We start from the raw sequence: 20,453 nt of genomic DNA on the forward strand, positions 1-20,453 counted from the left end.
CAAACGCTTCTTGAATGAGTCCACAGTAGGTGCCTGCACTGCTTCTGGAGAGAGTCTATTCCAGGTCTTGGGAGCTCGAACAGTAAAGAAATTTTTCCTTATGTCCAGCCTAAAACAGTCTTGGAGGAGTTTATTACCATTGGTCTTTGTTTTTCCTTGGGGCGCTCTGGTGAACAGACGTTCTCCCAGATCCTGAGGTACACCCCTTACATACTTATAAGCAGCCACCAGGTCCCCCCCTGAGCCTGTGCTTTTCCAGGCTGAAGAGTCCCATGCCTCTCAGCCTCTCTTCATAAGGCCTATTCTCTTGCCCTCTGATCATGTGTGTGGCTCTCCTCTGGACTCCCTCAAGCTTCTCAACATCCTTCTTGAATTGTGGAGCCCAGAATTGGATGCAGTACTCCAGCTGCGGCCTCACCAAGGCTGAGTACAGTGGGTGGATGACATCCTGAGATTTACATGAGAAGCATCTATGGATGCAAGCCACAGTATTGTTTGCTTTGCCAGCTGCAACATTGCATTGGTGGCTCATGTTCATCTTGTGGTCATTCATGACCCCCAAGTCTCTTTCAGCTGTGGTGCTACCAAGCGTAGCACTGCTGAGCATATACGCATGCTGCAGGTTTCTTCTCCTGAGGTGGAGTACCTTACATTTATCAATATTGAATGTCATCAGGTTTGTATTTGCCCACTTACTAAGTTTGTCTGTCAGCCTGGATCACTAGCCTGTCCTCAGGTGTGGATGCTATGCCCCAAAGTTTAGTGTCATCGGCGAACTTAGCCAGTGTGCTTCTGACACAAATGTCCACATCATTGATAAAGATGTTAAAAAGAAGCAGTCCAAGGACAGAGCCTTGGGGGACTCCACTAGTTATGGAGAGCCACGATGATTCGCTACCATCGATTACTGCTCTCTGGGTCTGACCTTGGACTGTGGTGAAGCTGTGGCCACAGTTGGCCAATTTTTCTGTGAGGAGGTCATGGGACACCAGATCAAAAGCTTGTTTAAAGTCCAGGAGTATGACGTCAATATCTTCTCCCTTGTCCAGGTGGTATGTCACCTGGTCACAGAAGGAGATGAGACTGGTCAAGCAAGACCTACCTATGACAGACCCATGCTGGCTATCCCTTCAGCCAGCTTATCCAGAAGGGTCTCCTTGATAATTTTCTCCAGAACCTTACTGGGGATTGAGGTCAAGCTGATTGGCCTGCAATTCCCAGGATCTACTTTCTGCTCTTTCTTGAAGATGGGTACCATATTGGCCTTCTTCCAGTCTTTCAAATATTTTTGCCAATGGTTGGGCTATGGCACCTGCCAACTCCTTGAGTACTCTAGGGTGTAATCTGTCAGGACCAGCTGACTTGAAGGTGTCCAGCCTCTTGAGGTGATGCTTTACTAGATCAACACCAATGCTGGATATAAATACGCCCTCACCCTGGCCATCCTGTGTTTTGCTAGGCGGGGTGGTCCCATTGGACTGATGAAAGACTGACGCGAAGTACTCATTGAGCAGCTTGGCCTTGTCCTTAGTGTCAGTTATCAGTTGTCCCGTTTGGTTCAGCAGGGGTTCAGTGTTACTTTTGCTTCTTTTCTGACTCCCTACATATCTGAAAAAGGACTTTTTGTTATCCTTGATATGTGTGGCCAGATGGAACTTGGTTGCAGCCTTGGCTTTCTTGATCCGCTCCCTGCAGGTATGGACCAGCGCCGAGTACTCCTCCTTGGTGGTACTTTCAGCCTTCCATCCTTTATAAGTCTCTCTTTTGAGGCATAGGAGGTTCTCAAGTTCCCTGCTGAGTCAAAGGGGTTGCTGTACCCTTTTGCTACCCTTCCTCCAAGATGAAATAAACCTTGCTAATTGCAAGTAAATTTGCTACCTGCAAATGCAAGTAGGAAATTTACTTCTGATTAGTAATGGTGTAGTAGCATTCATGCAGAGACTTGGTGCAGAGCAAATCTGCTCCTGGTCAGCTGGCCACCAGGGGGCTGGGATATTGTTTTCTGCCCCTGGGAGCTGCCTGCTGCTGGGGCAGACTCTGCCACTGGAGCCTAGGCAGAGACTATATCCTCTTTCCCCAGCAGCAGGGATCACTAAGCCCACCACTCTGAGATCTCAATCAGGGAACAGGGGGGCTAGGAGATCTTTATCTTTATCTTATCCTTATAAGGATCTCCCAGTGCCAGCCCCATGACCATAGAGCTGGCCCTGGGAGCTAAGGGTCCTCCAGCCCGAGCCCCGTGGCCGCAGAGCTCAGGCTGGGAGATAAGACCCTCTCAGAGATGGCCCCATGATCATGGAGCTGGCACTGGGAGACAAGGGTTTCCCAGCCCAAGCCCTGTGACTGCAGAGCTTGGGCTGGGAAATTAGGATCTCCCAGTGCCAGTCCCATGGCCAGGGTGGCACTGGGAGCTCCCTGCTGGCAGGGGCAGGGGATCTTGTTTCCTACTCAGCTCTGTCATTGCAGAGCTGGGTGGGGAACAGGCTGGAGACCCTATACCCTGCTTAGCTCCATAAACGTAGAACTGGGTGGGGAATGGGCTCCCCAGCCTGTTCCCTGTCCAGCTCTGCACTATAGGAGCTGTGAGGAACAGGTTATCCAGCCTTGTCTTTGCCCAGCTCCACACTCTTAGGATTGAGTGGGTAACAGGTACCCTAGCCCCTGCCTAACTATCATGGAGTGGGGTCTGGGAACTGTCCCAGTTAGGGGCAGGCCCCAGCCCAGTACCCATATCAGGTGATTGAGGCAGGGGGCAGGGGGCTTGGAAAGAGCTGCAGGGATAGGGCACATCCAAGTCCCCTGTCCCAATTCACAAGTGGGGCAAAGAGCAGTGAGCTAGCTGCTAGCTGCTACACCAGCACATGGGGCACAATGCTGGGACCTGCCCCTCCCCTGCAGCTCTTTCTAAGTCCCTTGCCCTGATAGGGGAGCTGGGACCAAGTGCTCCTTGCTGCTGGGGCACGGAGACATTGTCCCGACCTCAGCAGCAGGCAGCTCACAGGGGACAGGGAGCAATGTCTCAGCCCTGGCTAGGAGACAACTGTCTCCTGGCTCTCTGCTCCCTGTCAGCCCTTGGGCTAGTACCCAGGGGGAGCCTAGAGCACACCCTGGTGATGTGCGGGGCCCATTGCAGGATCCCAGGAAGTGGCAGTAGTTTGCTGCCATTAGCAGCAAATCTTCTTCCACTTCCCTGCATGTGCAGACACCTGTCCAGGACTGTATACTTTTGAGTAGTTCACTCACAAATAAACTGATCCCGGATCAAATGTCTGTGTAGACATGACTTTAAGCCAGAGTAAACTAAGTTGAGCCAGAGTAGGATAATCTCAGTGTCATCATCTACACATGCATTTAAGTGTAGTACTTTACTGCACTGTTGGGTACCATTTGTATTTGACAGGACTATCCAGCTGCACAGTAAATTGATTTACTGCACCCTGATTGCCATGCATATGTAGACAATGATGCTTTATTGCACAGCAAATTAGTCTTCTCTGCAGTAATACATTGTTGTGTGGAGACATGCCCCCTGAGGGGTTCCAGGTGAACACTAAGGCTGCCCCTTCTGAGAGGTGGGGGGCAGGGGAATGTGGGGAGGGGAAAAAGCCCATGCCATTGTTTCTATCTGTTTGGAAGGGAAAAGATTGCTCCTGACAGTGCTGATCCTAGTGGAAGGTAAGGTAAAGAGGCAGAGTTGTGTTAGGAGCTCTAAGGACCATGGTGTGACAGAGGCCCTGCACTGCCTAAATTAGGCTCTGAACAAGTGAACAACTTTCATACAGATGGAACATAATAGTATTTAGTAACTCACCGTAAACCCAGCCTATGCAGATACATTCAAATATAGCAACAAAAAGAAGGCACATTCCACTAGCCGCATAGGAGTCAAACAGCTGGAAAACGTACATTCCACCCTTTAAAAAAAAACAAAAAATAAAACAGGAAACTGAAATAGATAACTGATGCCCAATGAGAATATTTTACATAATATGAAATATTTTGCATAAGTATGATTTTAATCCAGTCAATCTATTATTTCACTGACAGTCTCCCCATCAAAATGGGTTCCTTCAGTAGTAAGGGACTGTGATATGAAGGTAATTTGCCATTGTGAAGCCTCTTTTCTCTTTTACAAGATTCCCTTGACCTGTTATATTTTGCATATTTTCATTAAGACAGAAAACATCAAAGCAAGGGATAGGGAATGAGGACCAGAAGAAATGAGCAGCATTTTAGTTCAACTTGTGAAGATAAAGTGGTACGTCTGAAATACTTTTATAATTCCACTGTATTTTAAATTTCACTGACACTGTGCCAAGCTTTTAACCACTGAAAAAAACTGGGATGTATTGGAGGGGAGCAGAGCCAGAATTGGGGCCAGGGCCCGCTGTGCCTGTATGGCCCCTGTTTCCCCACGCCTGCGGTTATTCCCAACACTCCCCCTACTAATGAATCTGCCACCCCCTAGCCCTGCACTGGCCCCAGCTGCCTCCCCACACCAGCCCCAGCCCCACACCCACACTGCCCAGGGGGGCCCCGGATCCAAAGGCCAGAGTGCGGCCAGCCTTGGTTGCCACTGGGCTGGAGGGGACAGAGCCCTTGGGATGCCTGCACCCACCCTATGGCACAGGATGAAGCCGTGGCTCATCTCAGTGCGCGGAGAGGGGTAGCAACTCCCACCGCTGCATGCATCCCAGGAGGCATGTGCCTCTGGATCTGTGTGGGTCAGGGTGGGCTGCTGCTTGGGGGGGGCTATGGCTACTTTTGGGGTGGCTGCACCCATCCCGTAACCCCCTCCCAGTGCTGCTGCCAAAGCCCTGGCCCCAGCCTGCAGCAGCACCCTGTCTTGCCCCACGCAAATGCAGGGGCATATGCCCACCATGCCTCCTGGGGTGTAGCAGGAGCCACCCCCTCCAGACAAGCTGCTCGTGGCTCAGTCCTGCACCCCACTGGCTGTGCAGTACCTGCCCCTCCCTTAGCCCCATCCCCAGCCCCACTCCCTCTCCGCCCCTGCTGCAGCTGCCAGAAGCCCTTGGCCAGGCTGCCTTGCAGCCCTACCACTGCCCCAGATTTGGGGGGGCTAAGCCCAATTAGCATCCTCCTTCCACCACCTATGGTCATCCATTCAATTTAACAGAGGAAGACAAACCCCTCCCACAAAGTCCCTACCATTCTGACCATGAGGTAAAATTCCTTTCTGATCCCAAATGTGGTGATCAATCTGACCCTCCACCCAAAGCTGCTGAGGAAGGCACAGCCCCTGACTCCTCCTCCCCAGCACCTGTAGCAGCAGGAGGAAAAACATTTCATCCCTATTCTACATGGCAATAAGGACATCCCAGAAACACAGGTTAAAAATAAACACCTTATATTCTGGCTTCAATCTGGAGACAGCAAGAATAATGCCACACATCACACTTTCTTACTGGACAGCCTGAGCTTCCCTTTCTGTATCTCCTCTGTAAAATCATTCCAGCTCCTTTAATGCTCTTTCAACCTAAGCCTGTTGTGGATCTTTGCTTTATTCTCCTGCTGCTGAGCATGGTTCTCTCCAATATCTAACTGCTATAGGCTGAAGAGTGTTTCTCATTATTTCCAAGCAATCTGTCTATTGTTCTTTACAGAGCACCACAGGCATAGCTCCTCCTAGATCATCTCTGACAAATTTGTATCCAACCACTTCCTGAAATTTCCTTAGACAGTCTATTCCACAGCCTCACTGTTTTAACAGTGAAGAAGTTTTTCCAGATATCCAATTTAAACATACTTTGCTGCAACTTTAACCCAATGGTATGAGGTGTTCTCTCTCTTCTTTATGGCAGTCCTTTAGATATTTGAAGACTGTTATCATCTCACTTCTAAAGTGCCTTTTCCACAAGTTGAACATCCCTAGCTCCTTCAGCCTCTCCTTGGATGACTTGCCTTCCAAGTCCTTTATCATTTTTGTTGCTCACTTCTGGAACCCTAACTTCTCCATGTCCTTTTAAAAATATGCAGCCAAAATGGCACGCAATACTCTACATGAGGCCAAACCAACGTTGAGTAAAGAGGCACTATCACCTCCCATGTCTTGCACCTAATGCTTCTATCTGCACTTGCCTTTTGTGCAGCTGCATCACACTATAGACTCTTACTGAGTTTCTGATCTTCCAAGACTTTTAGCTCCCTCTCTGAAATGCTGCCATCCAGCCAGGTGTTATCCATTTTGGGTGTTTATATACAAGCTCCAGGGTGGGAGGGGAGAGGCATTTTAATCTGAATGGCTCTGATAGCTGCTTTAATTTAAGTGCCAGCAGTGTCACATGTATTGAGTATCCTGCATTTCAAAATGGTGGGAGGAGCACTTGAACTAAAGCTTGTTTGATGGGCTTTAGTTAAAATGCCTCCATTGCCATTTTGAAACATGGTGATGCTGAATAGACAAGAAGCGGAGACTGCTGGAGTGCATTAATTAACATGCTCCAGCAAACTTAATTAATTGAGTCTGCTCTGTTGTGTGCTAATTGGCATGTATCAGAGCAGACATCTGGCACATGTATAGGTGACCTTTGTATCTGTATTTTTATTCTTCTTGAGGTCTTCTTTTGATGTTTTTAAGTGAAAGTTAAATGATCACCAATATTCTTTTTAGTTTTACCAGACATTCTTTACTGGTATATTCACCATTGCTCTGATACCAGACGGGATGGCTGCCAATATCAAAATACCGTATCAGATGGGATTAGCATAGAGTGTCTGGAGAGAAATGATGGGATGAGCAGAGGGATGGTATAGAGTCTTTGGCATTTCCATGCCTATGAATCACTGGCTAAAATAGTTACCAAGTTTATCTGTCAATCAGTGCTGTTTTTCAAATGTTGAATAAAAGCTAAGAACATTTTTTGGACTATGCTGTACTTTTACTTAAATGGTGACTTTTGTCTGATTCTGCAAGGCCTCTGCCCTGCAACTGAGTAACTAGGTCAGTAACACTCAACCTCCTCAGAAAGGCCACCTGAGCCTCAGCTGGCTGATTGGTTTTAGGGATGCTTTTAAGGAGCTCTTGCAGCACTTGGGTCCTGCTGTGCCACAAACTGGCTTCAGTATGTGTGTAGCTCTTGCTAGGGCTGTGTGACGCTTCGGGTGTTGATTCGATTCAGAGGAGATTCAGCCCAATTTGGTGGTCGAATCTCTGATTCCGAATCAAATCAGGGGACCAATTAAATGGTCTGAATTGATTCAAAACTCTCCGAATCTTCAGAAAAGATTTGGAGAGCTTCAATGCCTTGGACAGCCCCTGGTGGCAGCAGCAGGGAGCTGCAGCTGGACTCAGAGCTGGTAAGTAAGGGGCTGGAGGAGCAGGAAGGGAACCATGGGGGGACCCCTGCTAGGCCCCATCCCTGCCTGCTCTAGCCCCCCACAGCTGCCCCGCCTGCCCCAGTTCTCAGTGCTTTCAAAAAAGCCCCATTCATCAGGGGCTGCTGGGGTGGGGGGACAATCCCTGCTGCCTCCCACTGTCCCATGCTGTGTGAGGGGCTCTGCATGAGCCCCCTGATGCTCTTCACAATGTTCCACCCCGACCATGGCTGCCCTGCCCGCCCCAGCTCTGGTCATTTTAAAAAGAGAAAAACCCAAGAAAACGCCTGGGACTCACTGTACCTACAGTGACCTTGGGGCTTCAGGGGGCTCATGAAATAGCCCCCCACTCAGTGGGGGGCAGCGAAGATCATCCCCACTGGGCAAGAAAGGTGAGTCCAGGGGATTTCTCATTTTTGTTTTTGTTTTTAAAGGGCCAGAGCTGGGGCAGGCAGGGCAGCCATGGGGGGGGACTGGGGGAGCAGGGGGGGTTGTGGGGCTCATGCAGAGCTCCCCTTGCATTGTGGGGCAGTGGGGGACAGCAGAGATTGCCCCCCCACCCAGCAGCACCCAGTGAACTGGGGCTTTTTTCCCCCCCAAGTGCCAGGAGCTGGGGCGGGCAGTGCGGCCATTGCCAGTCTGGGAGAGTGGGTGGGGGATGGGTCTAAGTGATTCAGAGATTCGGCAGCTGCCAAGTCTCTGAATCAGATTTGGTTGAATTGATTTGGGACAGTGATTTGAATCATCAAATCAAATCACTGTCCCTTGAATCATCTGAATCCGAATCTGAAGCGAATACTAGTCGCTTCACACAGGCCTAGCTCTTGCCTGTGTGACTCCAGTATCACTGCCTATGTTGCTTGAACCCAGTTTGATCTTGACTGTCTTCCTGACAATCACTTCTGGTTATGCCTGTGCATGAGCCCTGGTTTGACCTCAGCTTGCCCCCTGACTACAGATGCTGGTAATGCTTCCCCATTCTAACTACTAGGCATAATGCCTCTGTGGACTCTGACAGCTTGTTCAGCTGCCAATTTATAACTTGGTGAAACTGTGGCAGGATGAACCAGCCACCGGGTCATATCTCTGGGGCTGAACTACTGGTTGCAGTGCAAGATTTGGAAGCCCAATCGCAGCCCTGAAAGCCCTGAGCACCCCTCTCCCAGGTTTAATTGTTCAACTAGTCCCTCCAGCAAACCATGAACCTAAGATTCCCCTACCAGATAAATTCAATGGGGACCCCTGTGGCTTCTGGGGATTCATTAATCAATGCTGCCTAGCTTTCTGATTGTGCCACAGAACATAAACCTCAGATGTTGCCAGGTTGGGGCTGATAATTGGTCTCTGGACTTGACATGCCCTATCCTGGGTCTCCCTGCTCTTGGAGTCCTCAAGCCTTTATCGAGGTAATAGCTGGAATCTTTGGGGATCCGTGCATGACATACATGGTGAAATACACAAGTCAGGTCTGTCACTCTGTGTCCATTTATGCTGATGAATTTAGGCACCTACCCACAGATATAGAATGGAATATGGCAGCTCAGCACTTTCATTTACAGCAGGAGCTCCATGAGGATATCCAGGATGAGCTAGCACAAGTTGAGCTTCTGCCAACCCTGGACGGGCTTACTGAATTTTATATTCATATTGCTGTTCTTCTGTCAGAACATCAGTAAAACAAGTGGGCCACACCCCAGCCTCTAGGACCTTCCAGAAACCCAGAAGCGTCTACACTACTACTAGTGGAGCCGATGCAGATAGAGACAATAAGAAAGAGGCTGTCCCCAAAAGAAAAGGGGAATGATATTCAGAAGGTCTCTGCCTCTACTGTGAGGAGGCTGGGAACTTTCCTCAGATCTGTCCCTCCAGCTCACTGTCAGGAAACCAACCAGCCCAGTTTTGGTAGAGGGTAGCAGGCTGGGAGGAAGAAGGAATTTCTAGGAGGAAGCAGAAGAACAATCAGTGAGATGTCTGGAAGGAATCACAACACCAAAGCCAGCTGCCTATTCTTCATTTAGCCCTTCTGACGTGTACCAGAACCCCTATCACTGCAAGAGACTAAGATTCCCTTTGCTAGTTCCTCTCTGCTTACAGCATCTGACTATAGCTGACATATCCCAGCTGGCCCTCTTGGACACAAGGGCCTTTATGGTCTCAGCCTTTGCCATACAGTTAGGCTGAAACAGACTGCTGATATAGCAGTCAGTGAACAGTTCACCCTGCCCTCTGGGCCCCATGACCCAGGAAATGGTCTCCCTGGAAATACAGGAGAACACTGGAAGCTCCTTTTTTTTTCTATTTATTTAATTCCCCTGACTTTTCAACCATTGTGGGGACACCCTGGCTGTCATGCCATAACCTCAATATTCTGTGGTTGGCAGAGGGAACTCTGATTTGGTTCTGTTTACTGTAGATGGACAAGTTTTCAAGGAAGTGTCCCAGGTCAGGGTGCGGATCAGGCCCCAAACTGCTAGGCTCTTCACTTCATCTGCAGAGGGAATTCAGCCTGCACCACTGGAGGGTTCCAGTCTGACAGTCAGTGACCTATTTCTCCTTGCAAAGTACTGGGACCTGGCAGATGTGTTTGATAAGAAGAGGGAAGACCAGCTTCCCCCACATCACTCATATGATTACCCCACTGACATTGTGTCAGGTACACAAATCCCTTTTGGACACATCCCTCCTCAAACTAGAACTCAAGGCCCTCAAGGAGTATATCAAGGAGAACCTCCAAAAGGGTTCATTAGGCCCTCCATGTCTCCACCCAGGAACCCAGTTTTCTTAACTAAAGAAGGATGGCTTGCTTCAGCTGTGTGGACTATACAGTCTTAGATAAAGTCACCATTCAAAACTGCTGCACACCCATTAATCCAAGAATTGCTGACAACAGGTCATCTACCTGAGTTTGCAGTGGGGGGGAGGGGGCTGCCAAACTGCATTGCAGCATTTTTTCACTATAAGCTTGAACAGCAGCAGGCAAGAAAGGAAAAAGGCCTTTCTAGGAGATACCAGCAGAACAAATGCCCCCATTTCCAGATGTCTGGAAGGCATCATAACAGCAAAGCCACCACCACTGCCAACTGTTCCTTTGCCTGTACCTGTTCAGGCTGTGTCCAGATGGGACAAAGGCTTCCACCTAGGTCCTGGTGTGCCATTAAAAGGAGTACAGGCTGCTGTTCTCACTGCAGAAGATAGGTAGATGGGAGAGTGCCTGCAGTGTGAGACGTGTCTCCTGGTGGATTCCCTCAGGAACCAGGTAAGGAGGCTGCAGGAAGAGATGGCTATGCTAAGAAACATCTGTGACCACAAGGTCTGGAAGATCTGCAGGACTGAAGAAGAGGGTCAGCCAGAGAACACACTGGAGAACAAGGAAGACCTGGAGTCTCAGGAAAGAGAAAATTGGTAGTTTGTCACCCCGGCAGCAGACAGTATTCCTTCTCTGAGGCCCTAGCCATCCAAGTAAAGAACATCTATGAAGCCCTTGTACTAGAAAAGAAGGACCTACACTCCACTGGTAAAAAAGGTGAAGCCATGCACCACAAATACTGGGAAGATTTAGTACTGCTGTGAAGATGAAGGTGGTTAAGGTGGTGGGGAGATAACTTTTTGGTACAGGTGAAAGAGAGGCCAACTAGGGGAGAAGCTTTTCTTGACTTGCTGCTCATAAACAAGGAGGAATTGGTTGATAATGTGAAGATGGGAGGCAATCTGAATAGTAGTGATGATGCTATGATATAATTCAAAAACTTTAGGCAAAGAAGAAAGGAAAGAAGCACAATATGGACACTGGAAGACTTGAACATAGTGGGGAGTGTGTAGCATCAGTACGTAGTGTGGTACGGGAGAGGGGTGATACACCCACTCAGTGTTTGACCTCAGGGGCACCTGGCCCATACTGGAGCAGATTTTGCAGCTTGCAACTCCTTTCCACTTACAAGCTGGGCAGCCCTGATCTACAGGATACCAAGGTGATCAGGAACGGACAGCACCAATTCACCAAGAGCAAGTCATGCTTGAGAAGCTGATTTTCTTTTACAGCAAGATGACAAGCTATATGCATGGGAAGAGAGCACTGGATGTGCTTTACCATTACAACCTGACTTTAACAAGGCTTTTGACACCATCTGTGATGACATTTTGTCATCATTAGTAAGCTAAGGAATTATAGACTAGACTAAAGTATTGTAAGGTGGTGTAACGAGGTCCAAGTCCCTGTTACTTTAAGAGGTGAGAGCAGCTGGCTGCTGCAGCAGAGGATGGCAAGCTGGTCATCAAGCCCAAGTGGAAACCCATGCACATTGCTAGGGAGCCACCTTACAGGAGGGGGTGGGGCTTCAGTGCACATAAGTCCAGTGCCTGAGGCCAAGCATGCAGTCTGGCCCTCCCCCTGTATGCTTCAGGGAAAGGAGCTCCTGAGACAGAAGGACTGCCAGAGACCAACAGACAGGCACCCAAGCCACCCAGGGGAGGTGGAATCAAAGGGCTTCAAAGGAGGTCTGGCTTGCAGGCAGCATTAACTCTGGAACCAGCTTCCAAGGGAAGTAGTGCTGGCTCCTACCTTGGGGATCTTGAAGAGTAGGCTTGACGATTACCTAGCTGGGGTCATCAGTTTTCTCTCCTGCCCAGGGCAGGGGGTCAGACTAGAAGATCTGCAAGGTCCCTTCTGACCCTATATCTATGAATCTATGAGTGGGGAAAACTTCTAGTTTCTTAAGCAGCTTGCTTGCATTTATTTTATTTTTTTGAGCTTGAGGAGGACCAGGTTGTGGCTATAAAGAAGTTCCTGGTGGGGCACTTGGTGGCAGGCAGCTTAGCCTGGGGTCAGGGACCCAGACAGCTAAGGACTGAGTGAGTTGGGCCAAGGCTGGGAGACCCACAGGGAGAACAGCCCAACCTGGGGTTGGGGACCCAGAGGCCTGAGGGTTGGCCCAGAGCACAAGACAGGAGTCAGGGGTCCAGAAGCTATGTTCCAGGACAGTGGACCTGGGCTGAAGGGCACAACCAGAATAAAGGGGCCAAGGCTGGACAGGCTGAGGTGCTCTCCAAATGAACATTGAATAACATCTGCGAGGCACAGGTGTGGCTAGAGAGGTGGAAGGAGGTCATAAATAGGCTGTAAGACACTGACAGGGCCAGGAGGGCTCCAATTTCATCCTTGAGTGGCAGGACTGGAGTCAGCCAGGTACAGGAAGGAGGGACCTGCTCGCCAAATGAAAGAGGGCTCACCCTGGGAACCTGGGGAACCCTCTCTTTAACACATGCATACAAAAAGTCATTCCATCAAGGTGTGGCATGTAAGAGAAAAAGGGGGGTAACTGAGGACCAATAGTGGGGCAGGAGTTGAGTGGCCACCAGAGAGTGTCATGGCTGTCCCTGGGGCCCAGTGCTGTCACAGATGGATACATAAGGGGTTGGGTCATCACGCTAAATGAGTAGGCTTCAATGGCTGAATGTCCATTTGGAAGGCGATATTGTATGGGGTTCCCTGAGGGTCTGTCCTGCACCCACTACAGTTTAAAATCTTCATTAGTGATTCAGAAGACAGGATTTAGTACACAGTTGGTAAATTTGTAGATGAAACTAAGCTGGGTAGAGTTGCTGAAACTTTGGAATAAAGGATTAGATTCAAGATGACCTTACAAAACTGGAAAAATGGTCAAAATTAATCAAATTAAATTCAATAAGGACAAAGGTGCATGTATAATTACAGTCTGAGGAATGATTATTTAGGCTGCAGTACTGAGGAAAAGAAGCTGAGGGCTACAGTGGACACTAAGCTGCATACAAGCTAACAGTGTTCTCTTTTATCAAAAAAAGTTCAGTGGCATAGTAGGCTGTATTAACAGGGGTGTTACTGGCAAATCAAGGAAGTGATTTTTATGCTCTATTCAGTACTGGTGAGGCCTTTCCTAAATTTCTGTCTCCATTTTTGGGCACTGCTCTTAAAGAAAGATATAGACCAGTTATAGAGTTGAGGCGAAAGAAACCAAAATGATTAGGAGTCCATGAAATGTGATTTATGAGAAATGGTTTGAAGTACTGGAGAAGAGAAGATTGAAAGGACATTCAAAATCTGAAAAATGGGTATAGAAAGGATGGGAATAGACTATTCTCTGCTGACACAGTCAACAAGACAAATGGTAACAGTTTTATATTGTAACAAGGGAAATTTTAGATTGGGTATTAGCAAGAAATTTCTTGCTAGGAGTTTAGTTTAAGTATTGGAATAGATTACCTAGAGAAGTTGTGGAAGTTATATCCCAGGAAGTTTTTAACAGCATGTTAGACAACCACTTGCATGAGATGGTTTACCCAGAGATGATCCTGCCTTGAGCAGGGGGCTGGACTAGATGACCTCTTGATATCCCTTCTAGATCTATTCTTCTATGATTCTCTGACACTTGACTGTAGCTCTGAAGTGAATCACAGGGTATCTTACCTCTGTTAACATTATTAGGCCAATGAAGTATGACACAATTGAAAGGCCAAGAATCAACAGTTCTCTTCTGTATCCCCTTCGGAAAATCTTTGGGTACATATCCACCACAGCTGTCACAAGGCTTTCAACACACACAAACTGGAAGAAACAACAACACGTACAAATAAAATACATGTCTCTTCTGTTCTGGGGATTCTGATTTGCTATAGAACTCATCAAGTGCCCGTCTGTGTTTCTATCAAAGAGAGACTGAAAATCCTTGAGGATGTTGTATAAAGAAAATCCTAAAAGTCTGAGAAGGAAAAGATCCCAGAGCCAGAAGTTGAAACTCCCTAGATTTTCAGTCTGTATCCACATTCTAAAAGGTAAAAACCATTATTGGTACTAGCAGATGGCCAGCACTATATCTGGCATGCTTCTTCAGTAGTGGGATGACTGAAATCAGCTGTGGTCTCCAGCAGACTAGTACTTCTGACATACTATTTTCACTGCTGTTTTTTCCTGATGGTAGGCTGCAGTGCAGACAAAGCCTCCCTGATGTCCAGCTGCAGTGCAGCTAAAGCTCCCTGGCTCAAGTGGTGGACTCCAATGGCTCTGTCGCCTGGATCTAGCCCACAAGGCCATATGTAGTTCATAGTCTACATAACAGGGTTTACATTAACTTAAACAGTGTAGAGGCATTCCAAAGTGCTCACAGAAATTTCTCCCTCACTGTACTGTCACACAAAAAGACAATAACTTGCCTGTGCCTTCAGAAGTGTATTAACTTACTCATCTTCAAAAGCCTGTTGAGGATAGTTAGTGCTTGTTTGACTCATGTTACAGTTGAGAAAAATGACGTAGGGAAGTTAAGTATCCTAACCAATGCTACATAGTGGGCATGTCTACACATTCATTGACTCTGGCCTAGATTTACTCTGGTGTAAATTAATCCGGAATAAGCATTTTTGGGCAGGCATCTATACATGCAGAGATTACAGAACAGATTTGCACCATTTCCTGCAGACCTGCAACAGACCCTGCTGCAACAGGGGAGAGCTCCAGGCTCCCTCCAGGTGGTAGCCTAGGGGCTGGCAGGGAGCATGTGGCCAGGAGACAGTTGCCTGCTGCTGGGGTGGGGACAATGTTCCCCTGTCCCAGCAGCAGCAAGCACCTGGCCTTGGCTCCCCAGTCTGGGGCAGGAGACTTAGAAAGGGCTGCGGGGTAGAGGCTGGTCCCAGGCCCCTTTCCCAATCTACTAGTGGGGCTGTTCACTTCTAGCTGCCCCACTAGTAGATTGGGGAAGCCCTGCACAGCAGGTGGAGGCTGGGCCACTTGTTCTCAGCCCAGCTCCGTGACTGTGGAACTCGGGGGGAGAAACGGGCTGGAGGCTTGTTCTCTGCCCAGCTCCATGATCTTTCTCAGTTGTAAACTGGCATATCTCCTCTCACTTCACTGAAACTATGCTAATTTATACATGCTGAGGATCTGATGTAATATTTACATGATGTTTTCATGTAAATTCATGAATTCAGATTCATACCTGACTATCCAATCCAAGGAATATAAGCATCATGAAAAACAAAGCTGCCCACAGTGGAGAAAGAGGCATCATGGTGACAGCTTTTGGATAGGCAATGAATGCAAGTCCTGGTCCTGAAAAAGAAGTGGACAAATGAATAGTTCATACTATAACATTTCTTTTGTGATAAAGCAGATCAGAAGATCATAAAGAGTCAACGTACTGGACCTCAATGAAAAATGCATCATTATATTTCCTTAAACAACTGACTAGATGGTAGCCCTTGGCATAAAATATTTCCCCTGGTATATCTGTTCAACTCTGCCACACAGTTCATTGCAAAGGCAGAAACAAAGTTCTACTTGTTCTATACACAGGATGGAGGGTTGTTGATTCATTGGAGGCAGCCATATGTATTAGACTCTGGTTCTCTTCTGTAACTACTTATTAAGGGCCACTAGCTGGCACCATTCGTTGGCAGTATTAGTTTCCTCTAAAACCTCATCTTAAAAGAACAATTTATCTGAAATCCAGTGCAGTGCTGTTACAATGGTTATGAGCCTCATAAAAAGACCTATGTGCCTGGAGCCGTATGTAGTATACAATGTGCGCGTCTACATGAGATGTTTACTATGGAGCTGATTAATTTGCTCTACAGTAAAAATCTCAGTGTCTACACATGCATCGCTATTAGGGCTCACAAAACTAATAAACTCCACAGCAGGGTAGTCCTTGTAAATACAATTCCTGCTGTGCTGTGGAATTTTTTTGTGCACAGCAGTGCACTTGTAGACACTGTTGGGGCTGGCTTGGGCACAAGGATGTTTTAGTGTGGGGGCTGCCTGCTGGCTAGCTCCACACTGAAGCACCCTTGTGCCCCAGCCAGCCCGTATATTGGGGGAGGGAGGGGTGGAATAGAGCAGCCCCGGGCTGGCAGCTGGGACTGCTCCAATCCATCTCAATGTGCTGTGGTCCAGGCGCACATGTAAACAGCATGTCTGGGAGCTTCTTGGGAACAATAAACTCCAGAGCAATAAGCTGTACATTAATGGCTGCACATTAGTAGCGTGTGTAGCTATGCCCAATGAGAACTGTTTTCACTGGTTCTGCAAAACCTATACTGTGTATTTTTAATGCTATTTCTGGCACACTATTAATACTGTCTACATATACACAGAAGTTGTATTTATTTTTCTTCTGTAAAAATGTAACAGCAAGCTATCATTTCTCTAGACCCCTCCAGCCTAATAAAACATCTCCCCACTCCTATTCTGTGTCTCTATTCGCCAACATTTATTTGCTGTGTTTTTTCTCTCCTATCTTCCTCCTTCAGATGCTGCAGTCACTGTAGTGTGAGGGAGGGACACGCATGCTGCCACAGTGTTTATTACTGTCCCTCTAGTACAACCTTATGCTCTAGTGGGTATGGAGGACCAGGGCTCTTTCATCCCTCCACATCTCCGTTTCTTCACAAAAAAACAAGACTAGATCACAACTTCTAAATGATTAACACTGAATTATAACACTTGTATTTTATTTAGATTGCAGTAAGAATTGCAATGGGTTAGAAAGTTTTCTGAGTAGTCTCACGGTAATGTTTACTATAATCTAAATAGAGTGCATCTGAAGTGCTGAAGCCCTCAAAAACTCCAGTGCTGTGGTGTGCTGTAGGGAGTAGGAACAACACACAGTTGTTTATTGCCCCTAGCTCTGGCACTGTACCAGGGCCAGTTCAAGGCTTCAGTGTGGCGGTGGTGCTGGGACAACAAACTCCTCTCCCTACACTGGAGTCTCCTGATTATGTTACTTCCAGTCAGAAGTTATCACAACATTAATTAGGTAACAACATCTGGAGATACTCTTGATCAGAAAACTCCAAATTTTGTTAAGATGGTACTTCGCATGCATTTTACTGTTTGAATATTCAGATGTTAGCATGTTAAGTGTCGTTAACATGTCATAAATGTAATGTGCAACAAGGCTCTAGGGGTCAATTCCCTAAGGAGATCTGGCCAGTCTTCCTGACCATGTTCTAACTTCTGTAGAGCCTTCCTCCCTAATGGAGATTTCTGGTAGACTTCTTTAAGCAAAGGACTCTTTTCATTTTCTGACCCTTTGCATGCCAGTGTCTGATCTGCTTTTTCTTGTGGTGGAAGATATTGAAGATGAATTTTATTTCACCAAGAAAAGCCTTTTGAGGTCTCCACTGAGCACATCTACATGTGCATGTGATGTGGCACAAGTTTACTTGCAACTAAATGGTGCCAGGCAAGCATTTACATGCTCAGGGAAGTAGAGGCAGATTTGCTGCCACACTGCTCTCACTTCCCAGGGCTCTGTAATGAGCCCGTGCTGCCACCAGGGGGAGCTCCAGGCTCTGGCTGCAGCTGCCAGCAGCTAGCAGCCATCTTCAAAAGGCAGCCCTGCTGGCTACTCTGTGGCCAGCTATTTCCATGGCCAGGACCACTGTGCTGAGCACAGGGACAGCACAGGGACAGCACATGGCAGCATTCTCTTCCCCAGCTATGCCTCTCAGTTCTATGGCTGCTCCCACCCTGCAGTGACAAACAGTGCCCTTGGCTTCTGCTGGCTGCCGTGCTGGCCCACTGTGCTGACCACTGCCAGGCGCGCAGCTGTCTCCCTCCTCCTGCCTCCCGCACACATAGTGACCACCTGCCAGGCTTCTGCCACACACCTGCTGCCTCCACCACATATGCCTGGCTGGACCCCAGCAGGGGCACCACCAACAGGCATCAGGATATAACTGCTGGAGCCACCAGAGCCATCCTGGGCCTCCATTCCCACCACCTCTGGGCCCACCAGCCCAGCCAGGATTGGTGGCTGCACATTGTCAGCACACTTGGAATGATGACCAAGGGTTGGAGACCTTCCACATGACTTGAGCCACCTTCGAGGACCTCCTGGAGAAGCTCTGGCCCCACCTGGAGCAACAGCACACTGACATGTGGCCTCTTCTCCCTGTGAGCACTGAGGTGGCCCCTTGCCCTGCTCAAGCTACCCATGCCTGCCAGCCTGCAGTACGTTGGCCACCTATTTGGCATGCGCAAGGCCACCAGAGGAGAGGCTGTCCTGGAGGCGTGCAGCACCCTCCATAATGTGCTGGGGGACACCGTGCTATATGTGCCTGACCCTCTGGTGATGGTGGTGGGGTTCCATGCTCTGTGATTCCCCCAGTGCGTCAGGGCCCTCAACAGGACCCACATCCCCATCACCTGTCTGCCCAAAAGGAACTGCCCCTACTACAGCCAGAGGGCCTTTCACTTCATTGTGCTCCAAGCCATCATGGACCACCATAGGAACTTAATGCATGTGAGCACTGGCTGAGTGGGCAATGCCCTCGATGCCTGTCTTCCAGAACTCCGGCCTGTTGGGCATGGTGGACAGTGTGCGTTTTGCACTGGGGTGCCGGACCTCCAGCTGGGTGCTGTGGTGATCCCACCCTTCCTCATCAGGGACCCTGCCTACCTAGTGGCCCCACACTGGCCACCTGAACCCCCACCAGGCCCACTTCAAGAGCTGCCTGGCCCAGACCCAAGCCCTGGTGGAGTGTGCCTTCAGCTGCCTCAAGGGATACTGGCGCATCCTCACCGCCTGCCCAAACTTCACTAAGAACAACCTCCCCCAAGTCATCATCAAAGCCTGTGTGTTGCATAACATCTGCAAGACCTGGGATAAGCTCCTCTATGAAGCCTGGATGGAGACAGTGCAGCTCACAGAGGACACCTGGAAGCAGCAGCATCACCTGTGGCAGCAGCAGCTTCCCCTACTACCAAGGAGAACTGTGCACCTGCCAGCAGGGGCCAGGACACCAGGTGTGGGAGGCACTGGCTGACCACCTCCTTCAGCACTCCCTGCTCTAGCCCACCTGCCCATGGACCCACCACCCACCCTCCCTGCCCACCCCCAGCACCACACTCAATGCAGACATGTCTCAAAAGAACAAGTTTTTATTTCCCTCACATCAAACACAGCCCCCATCTCCCACCCTTCCCAACGAACAGAGCCCACCCTTCCCACTCACCAACAATAAAACACCTTTTTCCCCATGAAAACTTTGTACAAGGTCCTGTTTTATTCTGTCTTGGGGTGGGGGACCCTGGGGCAGGGGTGGCTAGAGAACAGAGCCAGGCAGCCAGCAACCCAGCCTCTGGCCACTCCTCCACTGGTGCTCATGCCACAGCAGGTGCAGCAAGTGGTGGGGCTCATCTAGGGGCGACAGTGCCTGATGTGGCTCCCCCTCTGACTCTCAGTGTCCAGGGCCAGCAGGGCCAGCATGTGGTCCCGGCCCTGCTGCAGTCAGCACCAGCTCCATTGCTGTGTGGAGCTGGGGTGAGCAGCAGGGCTAGGCCCAGGCGGGGAGGCTGGGTGGCACTGGACCCAGGGCAGGATGGGGGGTGCATGGATGCCAAGGGGCAGGCAGGGCTAGGGTTGGGGGCCAGGCAGTGGGTGGCATGAAGGCAACCGCTAGGGCCAGTGGTCATGGTCTGTGGCCTGCAGTGCCTGGGCCAGAATGGCATTCTCCCGGTGCTCCTGGTCCCACATCTCCTTGCACCAGTCCCCTGCCTCCTCATGTGCAATGTCCTCTGCCTGCCACCTGTTCTGGTGGGCCACATCCTCCACCCACAACATGTGCTGTCTCCTGGCTGGTTCTCTGATGCCATGGCCAGGAAGTCCAGGAGTGGGGGGGTCTTGTCCAGGGTCCTCAGCTGTGGGTAGCAGTGACCCTGAGGCCACATCCTGATGCCAAGTGAAGCTTCTCCCCACAGGCCCTGTAGAGCCATAACACAGAAGATGTTTGCAACAGTTTGCAACATTTCAAGCATAAGGTGCTCTGTACCAGGGGCTGAGCGCTGCCCAGCCTCAGACTGGGGGTCAGGCATGCACAGGGGGTCAGGGACAACGGTAAGTCAGCCTGGCAGACCTAGGTCCAGGTAGTCTGTGGCCAAGCCCCCCATCCCTATTCACCCCCCTGGGGCCAGCAGGCTGCTGGGTGCTGGCTGCAGGCAGCCTGCCCCCTCCCACTCCCACCATTCCCAGGGTGGGACAGACCAGGAACCTGGTAGCACCTGCTGCTGCAGTTCCAGACCTCACTCCCCCCTGCTCCTCCAGCAGGCCAACATCTCTGGTGCATTGCTGCACAGGCCATGGCACTCAAGC

At 49.4% G+C, this 20,453-nt stretch overlaps 1 protein-coding gene across 1 annotated transcript in view; it reads right to left on the reverse strand.

The window, feature by feature from the left end:
- SLC6A11 (solute carrier family 6 member 11) overlaps nt 1–20,453 on the reverse strand; it is a 420,578-nt gene that overhangs the window by 18,817 nt on the left and 381,308 nt on the right. Inside the window, exons 9-11 of the mRNA XM_019505104.1 lie at nt 15,297–15,409; nt 13,775–13,912; nt 3,812–3,914 (exon numbers count right to left, since the gene is read on the reverse strand). Coding sequence (XP_019360649.1) covers nt 3,812–3,914; nt 13,775–13,912; nt 15,297–15,409 — 354 coding nt within the window. The remainder of the gene's footprint in view (nt 1–3,811; nt 3,915–13,774; nt 13,913–15,296; nt 15,410–20,453) is intronic.

The sequence above is a fragment of the Gavialis gangeticus genome, unplaced genomic scaffold (assembly GCF_001723915.1).
Source record: "Gavialis gangeticus isolate Ggan-Ray unplaced genomic scaffold, GavGan_comp1, whole genome shotgun sequence".
NCBI lineage: Eukaryota > Metazoa > Chordata > Crocodylia > Gavialidae > Gavialis > Gavialis gangeticus.